Raw genomic sequence first — 20592 nt, forward strand, 5'->3', positions numbered from 1 at the left:
GGCCGGGGGGGGGGGGGGGGGGGGGGGGGGGGGGGGGCGAGGGAGGGGGGGTGCTGCAGTCATCATTATCTGCACTGCCATCTGTCATCCGGGTATACAGGGGCACCCCAGTCCCGGCTGGTAGAGTGAGAGCGAGTATTAAATCAGAACATATGCTGCCCTCTCTTCACAAACTTTGTAAGTACCACTTATAGATTGCAGACCAGGGATTGCAGGGAAGATGGACTCAGGAAGACAAAAACTAAAAACACACAAAGATTTCAGCACCTCACAAATAAGCACAAATATTTTTTGTTTAGGCTCATTGAGTGCAGAAGAAGAAATAAGCCGCACCAGCTGTCTTCTCGAACGACCCCAAACAAAAATAATACAACAAAACGTGACATTATGTTATAAACTAGGCCTACTCAGCTTATATTGTTGCCGATGATGGGATATGAGTGGGAGTGCGTGGGAGTGAGAGACACTGATGAGATTCAGATTATTCTGAAAACCGTGCAGTGTCCAACTTGAAGGGGTGATAACTTCTAGATTCTAGAACAGTCGTTCTCAAAGTGGGGACCGTCCGGGGACCCCCAGGGAGTTCCAGGGGGTCCCCAGCTAAATGATAGTAGTTAGGAACCAAATTGAACCTTATAAGTAGCCCTATCAGCTTAGAGAATTTAATTAACATTGATTACAATACAAATTCAGGTCCCAGAGATAGTCTGCCATTACATGGCGGTCTGTAGCCCTATAATGCATGTCAAACTGGGGGTTCTTGACATTAAAATGGTTGAGAATTGAGAATCACTGTTAGAAGTAAAACATTATGGGGGTCCTTGGCTTAATTATCTTTTCAAATGGGGGGTCCACGGGCTAATAAGTGTCAATTTGGGGGTCCTTGAAGTGAAAAAAGTTTGAGAACCAGTGCTCTAGTCTATAGATAGAACTTAAGACACCGAGCGAAAAGTTGGACTTGTTCCTCGGTGACGTGCTGCCTGGGGGACTCCGCACCGCCACTTCTTTGTGCTCATTTTCAATGGCCATTGTTTTGGATGGCTGACAGCGTACGCCGCCCCCCATTGGCTGCTTTCGGAGACAGGAACAAAAGCGGCGGCATCCGATTGGTTGGAATCCACAGCAGCTGTTCCCCGCACACCCCCACCCCCCTCCCCTCCCTCTGCCCAGTGAGAAGTTTTCCTTCAAAAGTTTCCCTCAAGTTGCCACAGTTTTAGATTCGGATTTAGAAGCGGTGTGTGCTGAGAGAGGAAAACCCACCCACCGCAAACATGAAGCTCTGTAAAACCTTCTTGGGTAAGTGTTATTTCATTTAACTATTTAATTATTTTTTTCTCGGTCAGCCTACTAACTGAACTCGCGGGGGACAGCTGTTATCAGAAGAGCATCTGGTACCCTGTTGTCTGTGGTTTCGGTTTGATTTCTTTTCAGCGAGATGTATTTGTTTGATATAGGTCTACACTTGTGTTGCCTATTTTGAAAGTTGTGAGGCGATTTGTATCCATGTTGAGCCTATATGTGACGTTGTAACGCATTAATAACTGAACAGGAGGCAAAATATTTTAAATGTATGAGTTGAGGTCTGTCTACATTATGTTAGTTCGTTTACCTAAATCTAAATGGACGACTTTCAAAAAGTCGAATGTAAAAAGTGAAATGTAAATTCACTTATCCTAAACTGAATCCGACGTGTTCTGTTTTTAATCGTAGCTTGTGGCCCAGACAGTTTGTTTTTAGACAAAGGAAAGTTTTGTGTCTGCAGGGATTAGTGGCTCTCAGCGCAGTGGACGTCAGGGTTCAGGAATATTAAAAAGTTTTGTGCCAAGAGGAAGGGAGGGAGGAAGGGAGGGAGGGAGGGAGGGAGGGGGGTGTGGGGTGTCTGTCAGACGGGTCCATCTGTTTATGTGCAGTCCTGAGTGCCTTCTCGCAGCCTATGTAATATTTATACAGACCACATCCATCTGCACCAGTGAGGGACTGGGATGAAAAACATGAGCTCCAGCTGGTCGCCGGCCAAGTGTAGAGGGCTCTTTAAATATGCAAAACGACCCGGTGCCCCTTTAAAGTTTATGTCACACACATACATAGGCCTTCATACACTTTGACCAGTGTTGCCTATAGATTATTATGGATTTAATAACATGGTAAAACATAATATTAGTTTACAAAATGGGATGGGCAGGGCACAGCACATTTTACTGGGCTAACTTGGGTCCATATGGATATAATTATTACTTTTAAAATGATTAAAATAAATAAATGTGTTATTTAATTATAGCCTAACCTCCGTGGTTATTGACAAATATATAGGCCTATTAGAGGCAGTAGGCTAGAGATAATGTTGGCAATCGATTGTTTTATTGATTCCGTGTTGATTTTTTACTGTAAGTCCTTGGTTGTCATATTTTGAAGACAATTGACATTGTTTTAGGTCCTAGCATTGTGCAAACGTGGCTAATTAGATTAACCACTTAGATTAACCTTCTAGATTGGCTGTTTTAGGCCAATGTTCCCCCCAGAATATCGATGCTATGGGGTTGTCGTGGTTAATATCCATTGTTTCATTTTTCAATCAAACCCCTTTTCCGTTTGCAATATGTTCTTGCTAAATGTATGAGGCGAATGTATAGTTGCATTATAATTAGTATTAATAGTTTTAGTCAAGTCAAGTGTTCTGTGGACATGGACCAGTCTTGTCCTGCAGGAGCGCAGTAGAGCCAGGCCGCTGTCCATGGTCCTGAAAGTGTCGCTCGGCCCCAGACACTGTCCCTGGTGCTGAAGCAGACAATGTCCGTTCTGCTGTCACGTTTGGAACCGATTTTTAGTGGCTTGGTGGTGGCTTGGTGATGGTAGGAATTAACTACTGTCAAAAATGACAAGCGAGCCCTGCCCCTTGATATGGTGAGGTTGGTTTGTTCTGGTGATGTCACATCATTGGGGGAGGGGTGAACAATAGTCTGTGAACGAAAGGTAAGGTAATATTTCTCTTTGACAAAGGCAAATGGGGTCGCGTTCGTTTTTTTGAGGTGCCGGTGTACATTTATACCGTCCCGACTTTGACGTGTGGGGCCGTGCATCGTTCGTAAAGAGCCGGAATAACGCTTTACCGGGGATTATTCTTTAACGGTCAATGGAGGAGGTAGGCTATACGTGCAGCCTTTATACTAACGCTCAGCAGAAGTTCCGATATGATCGGGCCCATCTTACTTAAAAAAAAGAGCCCAGTTAAATAATTTGTTACAATAGACAGTTAATCGTCTTTTATATATTTTTTTAATTACTTAAAAGGACATTTCATACAATTCCTATTCTTTTCCTGAGGTCTGTTTTTCAAACGTTTTGGCACGGTTTTCTTTTTCCTCCGGTGAGCATTGTGTTGGTTTCTACAATGGACGGCCGGTGTTTTCATAAGTCTCACAAAAGCAGTCGGAGCATTTAATCATATATGATGGCTAGATGATAGATTAATGTGTACAACCGCTACATTCTTTAACGATGGTCGCCGGATGATGGCTAAACTACAGTAGCGCCTCTTATGTAAAAGGGATCAGAAGTCCATTCTGGCGTCGTCCTAGCAGCTCATTGGACGGATAGTCGTTCATAGTAATGCTTGCTTATAGGAAAAAGAGAAGGGCCTTGTCCTGTTTATTTGTAGGAGCTTTAGGCCTCGAAGCCAAGCCTACATTTTGCGCTGCGTTTTGCACTGTATACTTTATATTGTTGGACTTGGATCAGACTGATCACGTCGTCTACTTTTACGCAAATAATCCTGTTCAAGTTGTAGACGGGTTTTGGGCTACATCCTCTAAAGGAATGTTGATTGAAAATTGGGATATTGTTTTCATTGGACCACCAATATTCTTGCATGGTAGGCTACTTTATAGAAAGTCCACTGAAACTCGCGAAAATGCGATATGGATGGACTGAGTGACATTTGTCTCACCTCTCATCATGCCCTGTCACTCTCTACACCAAAGGTCTTCAACGTTTTCAGGCCAAGGACCCCTTAGCTGAGAGGGAGATAAAGCAGGGACCCCCCACTACATATATCTATATGAGATTGTGTTGCAGATTGTCATCGACTTATTTGACAGCATTGTCATCAGTATGTTAAATTTGACCTTTCACTGGTCTGATTTTATTTTTTATTTTATTAACCTCTCCACCAAACCTATTTGCCAAAAATAGCCGATCTGCAGCGAGGCGTTGAGAGCTTGTAGATCTGCTATTTTTGGCTAAAGTTCTCCTCAGAATAGGGATGTGAGAGGGTTCATTCACTTGTTTGCATGAATATGTGTCAGGAACAAAGCAAATGAGAAATTATGTTGTATTAAAGTGAAGAAAAAGAAGAAAGAAAAAAAAGAAAAGGATAATAATAGTTGCTGATAGGTCACATTCAGTTCAACATGTTCTAAGTTGATTGATCTATGATGTTTTGGAAGCTCACAGCATGTAGGGTTGATTTTACAGGAAGCCTATGAATGTTTACATTAATATAAAATTCTAACTATGAAGTTAACACTTGTAACACACAAACTGGTGTGTGTGTGTGTGTGTGTGTGTGTGTGTGTGTGTGTGTGTGTGTGTGTGTGTGTGTGTGTGTGTGTGTGTGTGTGTGTGCGCGTGCGTGCGTGCGTGCGTGCGTGCGTGCGCGCGCATGAGTGCATGAGTGAGTGCGCTTGTGTATGTTCCAATGATGAGTAGCCCTGATTGATACCTAGAAGGCTAATATCCTTTTCTCATCAAACAGAAAATGAGTTCAGAGGTCAGCTGCTGAACCAGAGGTGGACCAAGGGTGACACAGTCAGCAGCTGGTTGAAGAGGAGCCATCGAATCAAAGTAAGAGTCTCTCTCTCTCTCTCTCTCTCTCTCTCTCTCTCTCTCTCTCTCTCTCCTCTCCTATGCGAACATGGAAGGTCTAGATTTGATTTGAATTTGATTTTGGAAATACGAGTAAACACAACCACATTGTTGTCTGTAGAGGAGCTGTTATTGGCCAGATCTTTGGCTCAAGTGACCCAATCATCTTTTTCGTGGAATATTCCACCATTGTGTTACCAGGCAGCATCCTGGCGACAGGCCTATTGGATGTTGTACAAGATACATTCTTCACTGTACCCCAATCCACTGGTTGTGTATAATCTGTAACTCAGAGAGCATACAAATGTAACCTAACATTTGCATACATTTATACACTCTCAGAGTTAAATTAACATAGAAGATTTTACAGTGGACAAACTCTGTGGAAGACGTGAACAGTCGTTTGTGTAATTAAGCCCTGTGTGTTCCCTGTGTTGTGCAGATGAGTCAAGACGCAGCTGAAACACGAACGCGGACTCGCTCCAAAGGCATGCGAGGTGATTGGTTCTGCTATGCTAAAAGGATAACACAACAACATCATGTGATACAATGTAAACTGATATTGATGGCGATCATTAGTTCTCCGTTTAATGACGTTGACCCCTTTTTTTTGCCACAGCTCCCACAGCTGCTTTAGAATTGGTGGGGCAAGAAATAAATAAAGAGTTAAGGTGAGTGATAAACATATGGATAAAGCTTGACAATATTTCTCAAGCATGTATGGATGGAGAACATTGGGTGAAAAACATTGACATTTACCTTCCCCCTTTTGTGTCCAGTAACAGCTGCCCCACTCCTGGATGCAATGGTAAAGGTCACGTCAGTGGAAGATACTCGCGTCACAGAAGGTAGGACTCTCAGCACCCCACACACGCAGATACACAACAACACACAGACCGACCGTCTCATAGAACGGCTAGACTCCTGTAGCGCCACACCATTAAAAGAGCAATCTGAGAGTATGTTTATAGTTCTCAGTAACATCAACACAAGTAGCCAAAAATGAGAAGTTAAAGGATAAGAGCCATAAAGCTTGGTTAAAGTTGTCATGATCCCAGAAGATTACATATTGGAAAATGAGATTTATATCATAACCACGACAATCCTACATAGTTGCCCGGAGTTGCATAGGGGTCTGTAATTGACCCCTCCCTTTTTACCTCTATACCAAATCTCTTCTTCACAATTGTTTGTATATTTTTCACTGAATGTTCACCTATTATGACCAGAATAGTGATACTAGGTGTCACATGGTTAAGATAAGGGGTCAAGAAGAGTGAGGAAATCTGAAAGATATTAGAAAGGGGGGCCAGGTTTAAGGGGGAGACAACTCAAAGTCAATATGTGTTTCTTCCTTCCTCAGTGTACTGGGATGTCCTATTGTGAAGAAGAGGAAACTGGAGCAGGCAGAGGCGGAGGAAAACCAGCCTTCCCCAAAGAGGAGCAGGAGCCAGCCTCTTAAACTAGCCATGGATGAGGTCTTCAACGCAGACAGTGATGGCGGTAGTGAGGCCGAGCAAAAGGAGGAAGAAGAAGTGGAAGAGGAAATAAAGGACAAGAAAAAGAACCAAGTGAAAAGCGTGCACGAGTCAGAAAAAGGTGAGTGAAGGACACTGAGTGAAGGAGGCGTATTAGTACAAATGCAAAAATGTGATTCATATGCCATTTTCTTCCGTTAGAGCGGTGAGGGGGATGATGTGGCACTGTTGTTTGTCACTAACCAGCTAATTGCATTCTGAATCCTTAGCGGACTGTTCATCAGAGGAGACAAAAGAAACGGAACCATCGTCATCCCAGGAGTCCACCGCAGATGCTGCCGAACACAACAGCGAGGAAGAGGTGGAGAAGACTGAAAGCAACGCCTCCCAGCCTGACCCCACAGGGGCTGAGATCCCAGAGGACACAGAACCGGAGGCGGAGACCCAGAGGACAGAGACGCTGGAGGCGGTGGAGGCGGTGGAGGCGGTTACTGAGCCGCAGTTCACCGATGTCCAGGAGGAGGCTACTGTAAAAGACATGGAGCCGGAGGAAGAGGAGTCGGCCACCGAGGAGGGACCACTGGACGGAACCTCGGACGGATTGTCAGACGCAACGTCGGACAGACGGTTGGACGGAGTGCTGGACAATGTTGTGGTGGCGGAGGAAACCGAAGTAGAGGAGGTGAAAGAGGTGGCACAGCAGGAGGTAGAGGAGGAGGAGGAGAGGGAGGAGGAGGAGGACAGGGAGGAGGAGGAGGAAATAGAGGAGGTAGAGGAAAAGGATACAATCGAGGACAAAGCAGAAGTAGAGAGACAGCACGTGAGTAGCCAGGAGAACTCCGATCACCAGTACTCGAGTGGGGATTACAACAGCCTTCCGGCTAAAGAGGCACTGGAGGGAGAGAGGAGGACAGAGCAGGAGGAAGAGGAGGAGGAGGAGGAGGAGGAGGAGGAAGAAGAAGAAGAAGAGGAAGAGGAGGAAGAAGAAGAAGAAGAGAAGGAGGCCCACCAAGAGATCGACACTCTTTTCACCGCCAGTCCTCCCACTCAGGGATCCGAGGCCGAGGCGTCACTCAGGGAAGAAAGACTCAGCACTCCGATGACCGAGGAAGAGGAGGAAGAGGAGGAGGTGGAGGAAGAGGAGGAAGAGGAAGAAGAGGAGGAGGAGGTTGCGGAGGAACAGGAGAGGCAGGAAAAGGAAGTGGGCGAGGTGGTTGAGGAAGAGGACGAGGAGGACGAGGAGGAAGATCGGGACTCGAACAAAGCCTCTCCCGCCACGGTGGTTATAGAGGTCCACTCTGAGGAGGAGGACGACGATGAAGAAGAGGAGGAGGACGGGGAAGAGCAGGATCGTGTCTCAGAGGGCTCCGGGGTGACGGACGACTCGGAGGACTGGGACATGACGCGGGGGAACCTGGGGCTGCTGGAGCAGGCCATCGCCATGAAGGCGGAGGAGGTGAGGGAGCCGCACGACGTGCGCCTCTCCCCCGACTACCAGCACTACCACAGTCCCAGCGAGAGGCCTTCCAGCAAGACCGTCGATGGCATCACGGTCTCACGCCGCAGCGGACACTACAGCAAAGGTTGGGCGCTCATTTGTTAAGCATTCATTAAATTGCCTTATTGTATTTTAGACAAATCCATTGCCATTAATTATGTCAGCTTTTCCACTAACCATGATGTCAGCACACAATGCATCATGGTTAGTGGGGATTGGTTGTCTCCACCAGGCCGGAGACAACAAAACTAATACACTTTGTATAAAACTGCACTAGCAGAGCTAATACCAATGTTATTTTCACACAGCGGCATGATGCTCACACCATGCCGTCAAGAACATTACAGTATACCGGTTGCAGTCTAAAGCTTTGCCCTTCTTTATCCAGAGAGGAAAGAAATCAAGTGCCCGACACCAGGCTGTGATGGGACAGGTCACGTGACTGGACTGTACCCCCACCACCGGAGTCTCTCTGGATGTCCTCACAAAGATCGAATCCCACCTGAGAGTGAGTGTCACACCTGACTCACAAAGTACATGAACCAACTTAACAGAGATGTCAAACAATCTCACCACCCCCTTGTGTCTCTCTCTCTCCCTATCTATCTCTCTCTAGTCTTGGCCATGCATGAGAACGTGTTGAAGTGTCCTACTCCTGGATGCACGGGGCAAGGCCATGTCAACAGTAACCGAAACACACACCGCAGGTGAGTCAACATTCCCAAGGGATGTAGCTGTACTGTAGCTGGATGTACTTACTGTATTAGATCAGTGAAGAGTGACAAGGAAGAAGAGAAAGATGAGGTAGTTGTCTTGAATGTGCAACATTATGAATATAGAAACAAACCCAGATTAAATCAAACACACATTCAAGGATGTTTTCGTTCCCACTTGGATTCAAACCTGAGTCTCCACACGGGAACTCAAACATCTACGCCAAAGGAGATACCCTAACCCTAGGTTAACAGACAGGGCAAATCTTCCTTGCATGCACGCACACACACATCCCACCAATCAAAGAACTATGAAACACATAATTTGATTCATTAATTGAAGGTGACATGCATATATTTATGTCTCTTGTGTCCTGTCAGTCTGTCAGGCTGTCCCATTGCAGCAGCAGCCAAACTGAACAAAACCTATGACAACAAGCAGGTTCTCCCTCAATCATCAGCCGGCGAGCCCCCTAGTGGCAACTCTGACCGAGTGCTCAGGTGAGACAGTTATTATTATTTTTACAATTATTATATTGATAAAGATACTCAGTGGTTGTTTTTGTCAATTAAAGCCCTAATTCATCATACTAAAGTGTCACACCAAAAGTAGCAAAGACAGTAAAAGTTGTTAAGTGTGTTTGTGGCTTTTATAAATATTTAACCAATGAAAAGTATTTACAAGAGCTTTTGACTAAATAATAACATTGGATCGATTAGAACTCAGGTTTTTTTCCCAGATCTTGACAACCGTTTTGAACATGCAAGGTTTGCCTGACAGCGATAATTCACTTTCAAATTAGATTTTAAAAATGGTGCTTCACTCAACAGTGCTTGCCCTCATTAAACCTCTTGTATCATGCTTGAATCCGTTTTTCTTTGCTGCCATGTGCCACTTGAACCCTAGCTTTTCTTTTTCAAGGGTAACTAGTTTGAGTGCCTTATTCAATGTCTTTGAGGCAGGTACTGAAGAGAATACTCTTTTTAGTGTGAAAACATCAAATTCCCTGCCTACCTTTTACTTTCAATTCAATTCAGTTCCAGTTTCCAATAGCATGAAGAATACAGAACATCTTTCTCTCTCTTTCTCTCCAGGCCAATGTGTTTTGTGAAGCAGTTGGAGATTCCCCAGTATGGCAGCTACGGGCCCAACATGGTGCCAGCTACACCACGTGCCAACCTGGCCAAGGAACTGGAGAAGTACTCCAAGGTGTCCTTTGACTATGCAAGCTTTGACGTCCAGGTGTTTGGCAAGCGCATGCTTGTTCCAAAGACACCCAGCACCAGTGAAACCTCACCCAAAGCCTTCAAATGTAAGAATCCGGCATACAGTGATTCACAGCTCATTTGGCATTTAAAGTAACAGTGTGGGTTTTACTGTGTATAATTAGCATGTAATTACGGAGCTACACTTCCTTTAGTGGGACATTGGATGAATGCGTCTTTAAAGAAATTATGCCATCACCATTCTCCATTCAGAAACATTGCCATTCAGAAGATTGACTTCCATTATTCTAAATGAAGGTGTCACCTAAACCTAACCTTAACCCTAACCTCAGTGGGGGTGTTTCTGAATGGGGATGTTTCTAAGTGGGGGTGTTTCTGAATGGAGGTCTGCCCCACGCCATGATACTGAAATAAACACCCATTTCATGATTAACAAATAATAATAATAATTCAAGTTAAAGCATCTTTCGCGAAGTATCATCTGATGAAAGTCTGTCCCTTCTGCTCTCTCGTTCTTGTTGACCACTCTAGCCAAACCATTCCCAAAGGCCTCGTCCCCCAGCCACAGTCTGTCTGGGGGTTACGCGAAAAGCAGCTCGTCCACCTCATCCTCTAGTGGTTACGACTACAGCCACGATGCCGAGGCGGCTCACATGGCTGCCACCGCAATCCTCAACCTGTCCACACGCTGCTGGGAAAGACCTGAGAACCTTAGCACCACGCAAAGAGAACCCAGCACCAAGGTAAAAGGTCTAGCCAGTAGCATAGCATGGAGTACAGCCAGCTAGCTTGGCAGACTTTAAGTGCCAATGCAGAGTGTATTTGACGCCTTTAAATTTCTACCTTTAAGGCAGTGGTTCTCAACCTTTTCAGGCCGTGACCCCCGAAATAATCATATTTTAACTGGGGACCCCCCACCCTGATGAGCACTAAGAGTTGAGGCATTATATGTATACACGGTTCTATTGCGAAAATATCAGATCTACATGCTCACAACGCCTTGCGTTGCGAGGCATTGTGAGCATGTAGATCGGCTATTTTCAAAATTTCTGCCTCTAATATTTGACAATTTGGCCAATGTTTAATTTGTCACTTTAGAAATGTGCATATACCCTCTATACACTTAAACGTTATGTTGGTTTGTTTACTGTTGAGTGAGAAAGCAATGTTGCACATTAAGTTAATCATCTGGGGACCTCCCAAAATAATTTGGCGACCGCCCTGGGTCCCCAAATTATTGAGAACCACTGCCTTTAAGGTATGACTTTATAGTAAGACATATTACATTGACACATGAACCTATTGTGTTGATTGCAGCAGCAGGAATCAGACATCGAAGTGGACGAGAACGGCACCTTAGACCTGAGCATGAAGAGGACTAAGCAAGAGGGCATGCAGTCTCCGGAGACGTCGTCATCCTCCTCCACCTCCTCTCAGCACATCTCAGGAACATCTTTTCAGGGCCACGCCCCGGTAGAGTGGGAGGGGCCCCTGGACTTCACCAAGCCCAGCGGCGCCAAGGACGAAGACCCGGATGAGGTAAACATCAATTCAACTATATTGTAAGAAATGTATCTTTGCTTGGGTTCAGGCCTTTTATCCGTCTGTAAAAAAGTGCCCTATCCAGACCATGAATGTAGTTTTTACTATGGTGAAAGCAATGCAAATTCCCTCTTTCCATGCCATAGCTGAAGGCTGTATTCACGAGAATTGCCTTGTCCAAACTCTCCTGAACTTGAAAGCAGCATCTTATGTTGAAAGAATTGTCCTCTCTGTGTAGAAACCAAGCATAGAAAATAGCCGACCTCCAAGAGGTCGGCTATTTTCGATATTTTCACCAAAAAGGCCCTTTTAGAAATGTCAGCCCCTGCCTCTCTAACATTCTCTGCACGTCCCTGCTTGGGTTAAGAAAAGAACGAACAAAGGCAGGGTGGAGGGATGGGTAAAAAAATGTGCTTCTTTGGTTCCCCAGATGGAGTATACAATCCCCTTCTACACGTCATCTGATGCGGAAGATGAGGATCCAGCTCAGGACAACCTAGAGGACAGGAAGTACCCTGGTGAGGTCACCACCAGCAGCTTCAAGGTCAAGTTCCAGTCCAAAGACTGCAAGAAAGAGATTATTATGTAAGTCACAAGTTGCATGGCTGGATCGTGCCTGATATATCATAGTTGCCTTCCAAACTTATTGGGTTGCAATACAGCTGAGAAATCATTTGGGATTTTATACATTTTGTGTTTTGTTTAGTTTTTACCTCATTTTGTGTTCATCGGTGAATCAAAGTTATACAATTTACATTCTTATGGTAAATTCACTAAACCGCTTCGTGTCAATGTATTAGAGTCAAGGGATGCTCAAAAAAAAGGAACAATGTTTGGATGATTCACTGGGGATGTATGTTAATCTCATAAATGTCTTTTTTCCAGATGTCCCACACCAGGCTGTGATGGCAGCGGACACATCACAGGCAACTACGCATCCCATCGCAGGTATTGTATATTAAAAGATTTATTGAAATGATCTGGATCTACCTCTGAACTGTAACTGCCATTCATTGTTCTCTAGTGCTTTTCTTTGTTTGCATGGCAACTGTTATGCAAATCGGAACACAAAAATAATTTAATTCCAGCACTGATGCTGCCTTCTTCTGTGTTTACTATTAATCTTGGATTAATAGTAAAATTCTAATCTAATCTAATCTAATATTCAATCTTTCCTTCTCTCTCTCTCTCTCTCTGTCTCTGTCTCCTTCTTTTCTCCCTCCTTGATTCTCTTCTTTCTTTCCTTTTCAATCTGCTCTTCTTCTCTATATCTTGTAGTCTGTCTGGCTGTCCTCTTGCTGACAAATCACTTCGGACTCTCATGGCTGCCCACACTGCTGAACTTAAGTATGTGTCTTCATCTTCCTATTTCCCCTTACAGTACACTGCCCCCTGCTGGGCAGATTAACTACAGCTCTTCTGTCTCCCCTTCCCCTTTATTTGTCCTACCTTTGTCTGGATTACTAAATGGCTTTGATTTATGTACTGTTTAATACAGTTATTCAAGGACTGAGGGCTGCTTCCTACCTCTAAATTGTGCACATTTAAAGGGGTCTACAGGGGTTGACACTAAGGTCTCAGAGGCACTTACTTGCCTGTCGGGCAAGTACAGGTCATGTTCTACTTGCCCAAAGGTCATGCCCACATGCCCGAAAAGTAAATCGAATCGTCCATTATGAAATGATAGGTAAAATTTGAATTACCATTCAATTTAACACTTATTTTGTTTTACTTCCTGGGGCTGTGCGATAAAACATGTCATACTTACATTTTTATCCAAATACATACATAGCTATGATTGAATATGACTATGGGTTCACACCTATTTTATATTTTTAAGTGTAGCAACAGTGAAAACAGCACATTATAGGTAGACAGTGCTCTTATTTGACACTCCACAGACCAGAAGATAGAGCACTCTGGCCACGTTCAGGTCTCTCTCGTGTTGTGTTTATAGACGGTTCTGTCCTCGCTCAAACAAGCACTTGCCCAGTCGGGCAACCTGAAAGTAAACTCCACCTGCCCCAAAGTTTTATTTACCTGCCGGGGGCAGGTGGGTAAGCCTTAGTGTCAATGCCTGGGTCTAAATAGGGACATAGACATGGGTTGTGGTGCGTGTCTGTGGACAGTAAAATCTCTCAAAAACATCATCACTACAATGGACTACTTCCATTTGTTTGTTTGTGTTAGTGTATGCTTTGGTGGGTTAGAACTTAGAACTGGTTTAGAAGGAAAAGAAAAATCATAGAAGATGCACAGGTATATATAGAGCTACCTACTGCATCTTATATCATGTACTTATAAGGTGTGTTTTTCGAATTGTTGTCCTAGGTGTCCGACCCCAGGCTGTGATGGTTCCGGTCACATCACCGGGAACTACGCCTCGCACAGAAGGTAGGCACACCACAAGTCTGTCACCTGTCACATCTAACCATTCTGTACTAACCACTAACAGCTGTGGGAAAGCTTTAAATGTTTCAAATACTGTGGATGTAATGTTGTTCTTTGCTTTCATGAAGATCTTAAAGGTTATAAAAGAAATCTCTATATCCTTTAAGAACAATGCACAAAAGAAATCTCAGTGTCAATTTAATCAAAGTACAGTGTACAAATGTAATCAAATGGACCAGTTTTGCACACTCTTGCACATGTTACAAATGGATTTTGAACACTAACGATTCTACTGTAAATTCGAATCTGCACAGTCCAGTAATTTAAAAAATCCGATAAACTATATTGAGGAACGCCCAGAATCATATCAAGTGCTAACAATTTACTCGTATAATTTTAACATTCACAGTGATTTTCTGTTGTTAGCAGTATATTTTCTGATGTCAGAACATTTTCCAGGCTACCATATACTACTAGTACTGCTAATACTAAGTACTTCTAACTTGCTAGGTCTAGTCGTCTCCAATCTGGCTAGCCATCATCAAATAAAAGGGAAAAACAGTGCCCTCTGTTTTGTTCCCTTTCATTTGCGTAGCATCAGAGAATCTGTTCTTGAGAGATTAAGTCGTCGCTAACATTGCTTTGTGTTTCTCAATGGCAGTCTTTCTGGATGTCCACGAGCAAAGAAGGGAGGGATCAAAACTACTCCCTGCAAGGATGACAAAGAAGACTCTGAACTGCTGAGGTCAGCACTCTTGTAAGAACATGTATAACCTCAAAGGACACACGTACACACATGGACGCGCGCACACACAAATGCATGTACATGCGCGCGCGCGCGCACACACACACACACACACACACACACACACACACACGCGCACACGCACACACACGCACACACACACGCACACGCACACGCATGCACACAAACACGTTTACTTTTGGGGACATTGCATTGACTTACATTCCATATCTCCATACCCCAACACTAACTGTAAGCCTATGAAATTCACATTTGGGAAAACATTCGCCACAAACACACACACATACGTATACACACAGACACAGACATGTGCAGACACACATACATTCCCATACAACCCAGCTGCTTGTCTATGTTTCTATTACGAAGATCATTGCTTGCTTTAATAGCTTCACTCTTTTCTTGTGTGTCTTCTCCAGGTGCCCGGTGCCAGGCTGCGACAGCCTGGGCCACATCAGCGGGAAGTACGCCACCCACCGAAGTGCCTACGGCTGTCCACTGGCTGCCCGCAGGCAGAAGGAGGGCCTTCTGAACGGCACGCCTTTCTCCTGGAAGGCCTTCAAGACGGAGGGGCCTGTCTGTCCCACGCCAGGCTGTGACGGCTCAGGCCACGCCAACGGAAGCTTCCTCACACACCGCAGGTACCACCTTCAGCCCAGCAATAATAGAACTACTGTATAGGCTAATTCAGGGGTTTCTCAAACCTTTTTAAGCTGTGACCACCAAAATAAACATCTATGAACTGGGGACCCCCACCCTAACAAACACTTGGAATTGTAGGTATTACATTTAATGTGACTCAGTTCCACAGATAAATATTGTGAAAATAGCAGATCTACATGCTCACAACGCCTCGCAAAACGCGAGGCGTTGTGAGCATGTAGATCGGCTATTTTTAAATGTTCGCCTCTTGCTTACTTAATAATTGTTTGGCCAGTTTGGTATTAAAACGGTCTTTCTTGAAAGTCCTTAAATTGTCACTTTACTGTAGAAATGTGCAGATACCATGTATACACTTATACTGTGTGTTGGTTTGTTTACCATTGAGTGAGAAAAAAATGACATTAAGCTAATCATCCCCACAAAATAATTTGGGGAACCCAAGTTTGATAACCACTGGCCTAATTCAAACTTGAGGATGCTGCTTCCCGGCCATTGTCTATATGTTATGTGTAAACAGTAGAACCCCGAGTGTTAAAAATGGATAACACTGAGGGTTTTACCACACAGTGACTTGTGAGTGTCTCAGTGTTAGTTATTCACTTTGCACATTCAGTTTAGCATAATTATGTTTTGCATAATGTGTTGTATTGGACCACGACACATCCAAGCAAGGGCTCAGAACGGAGAGAAGGCGATATGCATTTTGGCAAATACTGTTTGAATGTGGGCCTGATACATGTTCTCTCTTTCTTTCTCTACCAGTCTTTCAGGTTGTCCCAGAACATCAGCCAACAAGAAGAGAGTCAAGCTCCCCGGAGACGAGTACATTACAGCGAAATTCCGGGCTAGTGATGGTAAGAGACTGAAATCACTGTGTATCCACTCGAATCAAGATGATAGGATACGTCACCAGATAGATAAGAAAAATTAATAACCATTATACAGGCTAGTGTTGATGGAAATCAGAACATGTTGATTACCACGTTGTAAATCATTTGAATAATTGCACTCTTATCTCAGTGTGAGACTTATTAGTCATGAGGGAGGATTGGTTGGTGACTTCAGTAATGTCTGTTCTCTAACTTGTTAACTGGTTCTTGTTCAGTTCTGGACAATGATGAGGACATCAAGCAGCTCAACAAGGAGATCAACGACCTCAGCGAGTCCAACTGTGAGATGGAGTCTGATATGATGAACCTGCACACCCAGGTGAGTCAACAACTGAACTCTGAACTGTGTTCATTTATTTCAGAAAAACGTACAGGTCCAAATGGACCCACTTTAAGAATTAAATTAACACTGGTGCCCACTTAGTTGGATTTTACATATTCTCAAGGGAGAATGTTCGTTTTTATTAGCCAGGTCTATCTTATATAGGCTATAAAAAACAAAACAAAAAGTCTTAAAAAAAGTCTTCAATGAAAACAAATCTGTCTCATGTCTCATCATTAGTAATGGGTGAATTCTTTCCTTTCTTCCTCACTGTGTTTAATTGCCACATATTAACATGGCTGGCTGCTTACTCACTGGTTTGTGTGCTTGGGCTCCAGATCTCATCCATGGAAAAGAATCTGAAGAGCATGGAAGAGGAGAACAAGCAGATTGAGGAGAGGAATGAGGCCTTGTTCGTGGAGCTGTCTGGTTTGAGCCAGGCTCTAATCCGCAGTCTGGCCAACATCCGTCTGCCCTCCATGGTGAGTTACAATTCAGTACCTACTGCCAACACAGGTAGACATAAACACACACAAAGGAATATGTGCATATAGTCTAGTAAATCTAGGGAAAAAATACACTCAGGTTGGACAAAATTGTATTATTTAGTTTTTCAACTGATTCTGTTAGGAAATTAGGTCTACTAGCCAGGATAAAAAATCTACCATGATCTGCTCACTGCAAATACCCACAGTGGCCAAATCAAATTGGTCTCCCATCAACTTTCTATACAGGAGGAAAATACCCAGAAAAAAAATCAGCTTTAAGTACGATGTGAGGGGTCTAACTAGGGGTTTGTCATGATGCTGAATCCATTGCAAGCATTTGTTTTGCACAAAAAACATTCCTTGGGGTAAAAATGGCCCCAGAAAATGATGGTTTAGTGATGAAAAGTAATGAGTCATCAAAAAAATCATCTTTTGTTGGCGTTTTCTGGGGCCAATGAATGTTTTTTGTGCAAAACAAATGCTTGCAATGGATTCAGCATCATGACAAACCCCTAGTTAGACCCCTCACATCCTACTTAAAGCAGATTTTTTTCTGGGTATTTTCCTCCTGTATAGAAAGTCGATGGGAGCCCAACTTCATTTGGCCACTGTGGGTATTTGCAGTGAGCAGATCATGGTAGATTTTTTATCCTGGCTAGTAGACCTAATTTCCTAACAGAATCAGTTGAAAAACTAAATAACACAATTTTGTCCAACCTCTGCCTTAATTTTATCGGACTAATAGTGGGGCGGGCAGGCAGGCGGGCACGCATGCACGCACACACACAGACAGGGGCGTTAATTGGGTATGGCAGGGGTATGCAGCTGCCATACCCTGGGTCCAGGGGGGTAAATAAAAGTTACTTTTAAATATAAACCCATGAATGTCTCTTTGTCTATCTGTACTGGTTATTATGTTGTTAAATTACAGTAAAATAACTACAAATGCAACATTTAACAAAATGGTCACTTTAACAAGGTATTATAATTATATTCTCCACACTTGTATTCTCCCCATCTTGACAGAATGGTATATTCCCAGGTTCCCCAGGTCAGCTGCACAGGTGCAATGCATTATTGTTATTTGTGGCACGTTTAACATGCCAAGTTTAGCTGCAATTGAACAACCATTCCAGGCTGTCATATCCAGCCCAAGAAACCGTAGAAACGGGGGAAAAAATAGAATGTACTTCTTAAAATAAATGTATCATGCCTGTTGCTAAGGTATGGCAACATGACTGGTGTCTTGCGCACATCAGTCATGTTGCCATACCTTAGCTTTTTCTGAATTGACGCCACTCCACACAGACACACATAATAGTTGTAATAGCAGTAGTGGTATTGGTATTGATATTAAAGAAATTGTTCCTTTGTCGTCTTCTCAGCAGGAGCCCATGTCGGAGCAGAACTTTGACAGCTACGTGGACACACTGACCCACATGTTCACCAACAAAGACTGCTATCAGAACCCAGAGAACCGCGCTCTGCTGGAGTCAATCAACCAGGCCGTCAAAGGCATCGAAGTGTGAGTGTCCAGCAGTGGTTCTCAACGTGGGGTCCGGGGACTCCCAGAGGTCCTAGGGGTCCCCAACTAAATGATTTATAGTAATAGGAACCAAATGGACGCGTATGGGTCTGTAACTCAGAGATTTAAAACACTGTATCAAACTGGGGGTCCTTAAATTGATAGAGGTTGAGAATCACTGTTCTATAGCAGTAGGAAGGGAATGGAGAGAACAGCAGAGGAAATAGAAGAGGCGAGAAGCTGTGGAGTGAAATGCCCACTCACTATACTCCACCTATATTCATCCTTATTCAACCCCCCACCCCCCAGCGCTTTGAATACTTGATTATTATTATTATTTCGGAACAAAAATCATTGTCTTTTTTCCCTCACCTTTGTTCCCTCTTTGCATGTTGCTTTGATGATGATATGACTGTGAACAGGTGTGAGTACAGTATGGGTGAATATTTAATCTGGCAATGCACAAGGCAAGCACGCCGGAGTGATAACTGTGTTGAGGTGAGCGCGTCTGTCTACAGGTACACGCACCAACGCGCCACCGAAGCCTAATTTGTACTTCGCTACACCAAGGTGTCGCCCGCCGCAAATAACTGATTATCGAAGTATAAATTAGGCCTTGATATGGGTACAAAACAATCTTAGAATGCAGTATAATGACTCGTATAGCCGAGCTGACCGGAAACTTAGCTAGTGAAGGTATTCCATCTCCATCCAGTAATGTCTTTAGTATATATGAGCATAGTGGTGTTGCACTTCCAGAACTAGTTTGTAGAAACATTCTTAATATTGATGTGTAACTATTTGAGCCATTTGGGAAAAAAACAAAATGTTCGTTATTTAATATGTTATTTATTCATTGTCTGTTGTAATGTTTTTTTTATTTAATTATTTCTCTTTTTGGCCTATTTATTTATCATGATCTATTTATTGACCTTTCTTATTATTATTTACAAACAAGATGCTACTTAAAGAGGTTTTTAAACAGCAAAACAGGAGAAGGGATTTGTTTCCTCTGTGCTGTTGAATAAAGAGGAAATATTTTAAGATATCAACTATAAATTGTTTTATATATCTTATTATTTATTTGAAATATGAGGATCTTTTTATGTGCAAATATTTTGTAACTGACAATTTTTGATAATTTTCTAAAGATTTTTTTCTTTTCTTTTTTTCTTTTTTCCCCTTTTGTTTATATGATTTCTTTACTTTTTATTTTTACAATCTATTTTGAGATGTCTGCGATGAACTGGGAATAATTTTATGCTGTATATATTTAATATTTATTTGGTGATGAAGAACAAAGTGATGGTGTATATTTATTTTGTATTGTCTATGTGTTAATGATGGCTGTGTATGATGGTTTAGTCTTTAAGTTGCTCTTGAAATAAAGGAAAACCCATAGTGACCTTGTACGGTAATCTGGTTCTCTGATTTGTATATTTAACTCTACTTTGACTTACCTACATTTTCAGGCATTTAAAAGTTCATAACTTGAGCTGCCAGGAATTAGGAATCCAAGTTTGTCACTCTATTTTTCTCAGAAACAGTACAACAAAATAAATCTCCTCTCACATTTTGCTCAATTGACACCAGCATTTCCAGGGTTTCTTTCTTTTTTTCCACAAATGATGGCCTAATCATGGCCACATTTATGAATTATTAAACATTGAGCCCACAGGAGATTAAATGTTTCACTATAAACAGAACTCCAGCCTTCTGCATAGTCTGGCTAAATAAAGCTCCAATATTCATGACAAATAAAAATAACATATTCTGATGGTAGGCTACAATAGATAGGCCCACTGTAGTGTGGTTGCAGACTTTCTTACAGCATTCTGAATTAAATCCTCATGTCAGTGCAGCATAAACAGTTTTTTCACTTTATGGAGCAATCAGTCTCTGTAACTGTAATATTACATCTCTATATGAAGTAAATAGTTGATTTTTTACATTCTTTTGAAATGTGCCCTTAGAGACAGTCAGAGATCCCCTGCCCTGCTAGCCTTAAATGCCCGACTTTCCACAGATTGTTGATATGGACAGGCCAGCCAATGAGGTGTTCCGCTGACATCCAGTCATTGGTTGCCAGGCAAAATGTGGGGCTGCTGCCCCTGGTCCAGCAGTGGTGTAAAGTAAACAAGTACATTTACTTATAAAGTAGGTCTACAATTTTGAGGTAGGCCTATTTGTAGCCTACTTTAGCCTACTTCCAAAACTTTTACTTAGGCC

At 43.1% G+C, this 20592-nt stretch overlaps 1 protein-coding gene across 1 annotated transcript; it reads left to right on the plus strand.

The window, feature by feature from the left end:
• Nucleotides 1-1271: 1271 nt before the first annotated feature.
• On the plus strand, nt 1272-18367 carry myt1a (myelin transcription factor 1a; the record flags this gene model as incomplete). The annotated part of the gene is made up of 24 exons (XM_080732796.1): nt 1272-1296; nt 4751-4839; nt 5303-5357; nt 5489-5531; nt 5640-5708; nt 6224-6459; nt 6608-7044; nt 7132-7921; nt 8225-8344; nt 8453-8543; nt 8931-9050; nt 9645-9862; nt 10308-10519; nt 11100-11315; nt 11749-11903; nt 12204-12266; nt 12597-12665; nt 13650-13712; nt 14371-14454; nt 14895-15116; nt 15901-15992; nt 16244-16347; nt 16689-16832; nt 18224-18367. The coding sequence occupies 24 exons, from the start codon at nt 1272-1274 to the stop codon at nt 18365-18367; spliced, it is 3861 nt and encodes a 1286-aa protein (XP_080588922.1).
• Between the last annotated feature and the right edge of the window lie 2225 nt (nt 18368-20592).

Source organism: Nannobrachium achirus (assembly GCF_963921795.1).
Source record: "Nannobrachium achirus genome assembly, chromosome: 9".
NCBI lineage: Eukaryota > Metazoa > Chordata > Actinopteri > Myctophiformes > Myctophidae > Nannobrachium > Nannobrachium achirus.